The sequence below is a fragment of the Engystomops pustulosus genome, chromosome 2 (genome assembly GCF_040894005.1).
Source record: "Engystomops pustulosus chromosome 2, aEngPut4.maternal, whole genome shotgun sequence".
Classification (NCBI taxonomy): Eukaryota; Metazoa; Chordata; class Amphibia; order Anura; family Leptodactylidae; genus Engystomops; species Engystomops pustulosus.
In genome coordinates, this window is record NC_092412.1 from 4,943,815 (window position 1) to 4,945,640 (window position 1,826).

The following is a 1,826-nucleotide window of genomic DNA, read 5'->3' on the forward strand; positions in this document are numbered from 1 at the left end:
GGGTGACGAATCTTAAAGAGGGAGTCCTCTCCTTAACCCCGGATCTAAAGGGTTAACACTGCCTCCGGAACTTCTCTCCACAATCCGTACCAATCTCCGAGCCTGAAAATGCAGCCGGAAGTTATAGAAGGGAAGGAATCGGAGACCCTTATTTTATCCTCTAAATTCTTGATATTCCAATTTTTCTCAATTCTGGTAAATTCTTTCCATTCCCGGTGGAGACTCGTGAACAAAGTCATTGATAATGTAGATAAAATGTTGTTATATTGAACCTTCATGATTTATCTGATGTCAGTTTCTTGCCTGTATTAGGTTGTCCACGTCCACTGACTGAGCTCAGTGATGATCATGTGGAACGGCAGTCACATTCCCACCACTTTCCACCTGGTTGGCTTGCCAGGCCTGGAGAACATCTACGGATGGATATCAGTTCCCTTCTGTTTCATGTTCTTCGTCTCCATCGTGGGGAATGGTCTCATCCTCCACGTGGTACATCATAACCACAAACTCCATCGGCCCATGTTCCTGCTCCTGTCCACATTGGCCATCACTGACATCCTCTTCTCACTCTCCACCAGTCCCTCGGTGCTCAGCATCTTCTTGTTCCACCACCATAAGATCAAATCTCAGTTGTGTCTCTTCCAGATGTTCTTCATCCACTCATTGTCTATCACAGAGTCAACACTCTTGGTTGCCATGGCGTTTGACCGTTTTGTGGCCATCTGTCACCCTCTAAGGTACACGGTCATTCTTACCAATTCAGTTGTGGCCAAGATCATCCTGATTTCAGCCTTTCGAGGGACAATTATTCACATCCCACCGGTCAGCAGTCTCCAGTTTCTTCCATACTGTAAGGGGAATGTCCTGTCCCACTCATACTGTTTGCACCAGGATGTGATGAAGTTGGCATGTGATGGCACCAACACCTTCAACATTGTGTACGGCCTCATCGTGATCATCTGCACGGTAACTGTAGACATGATTGTAATTGTCATCTCCTACGTCCTGATCATCAGAGCGGTTCTCCACGCCACCTCCAAGATGGAGCAGTACAAGTTGTTTAACACGTGTGTGTCCCATCTCTGGGCAGTCTGCATGTTCTACATCCCCATGGTTGCCCTATCTGTGGTCCACAGATTCCACATACATGTCCCTCCAGGTTTTATAAACTTCATGGCCAACGCTTACCTCTTTGTTCCACCAATGCTGAACCCAATCATCTACAGCATCAAGAGCCGACAAATTCGTGAGAGCTTCCGAGAAACCTTCCACCTGAGGAAAGTTCTCTGGTAGAGGGTACAAAGCCCACCATGGAGGTCAAGGGTTCAGTGTAGGAGAACAATGCAGAACATCATGTGGGACGTAGAGATGCTCTAAAGCTCAACATCAAATAAACTCAGTTATCCTCAAAAATTGGCTGATTTCTTCACTCTTCTCCTGCTCTCTGTGCCTGACACGGTATAAGTCTACACTACACATACAGTACATATATACACTGGCTATAATAGTATACACAACAGTACACGGGTCCTTATATATCCCCAGTCACAGAGGTGCACGGCTCGTTATATCCCAGGTCATGTGATGTCACACAGGTGCACGGCTCGTTATACCCCTGGTCATATGATGTCACACAGGTGCACAGCTCATTAAATCCCTCGTCATGTGATATCACACAGGTGCACTGATCTTTATAATCCTTGTCATGTAATATCACACAAGTGCACAACTAGTTATATACCTGGTCATGTGATGTCACACAGGTGCATGGATTGTTATATCCCTGGTCATGTGATGTCACACAGATGCATGGCTTGTTATATCTG

At 46.0% G+C, this 1,826-nt stretch overlaps 1 protein-coding gene across 1 annotated transcript; it reads left to right on the plus strand.

Annotated features, from left to right (window-relative positions):
* Positions 1-342: 342 nt before the first annotated feature.
* On the plus strand, positions 343-1,293 carry LOC140116365 (olfactory receptor 51A4-like). Its single transcript, XM_072132894.1, has one exon. It carries the CDS (start codon positions 343-345, stop codon positions 1,291-1,293), a length of 951 nt encoding a protein of 316 aa, XP_071988995.1.
* Positions 1,294-1,826: the final 533 nt, after the last annotated feature.

Excerpts from the sequence above, each read along its gene's own strand:
- LOC140116365 (XM_072132894.1), top strand. The coding sequence starts at position 343 with ATGATCATGTGGAACGGCAGTCACATTCCCACCACTTTCCACCTGGTT.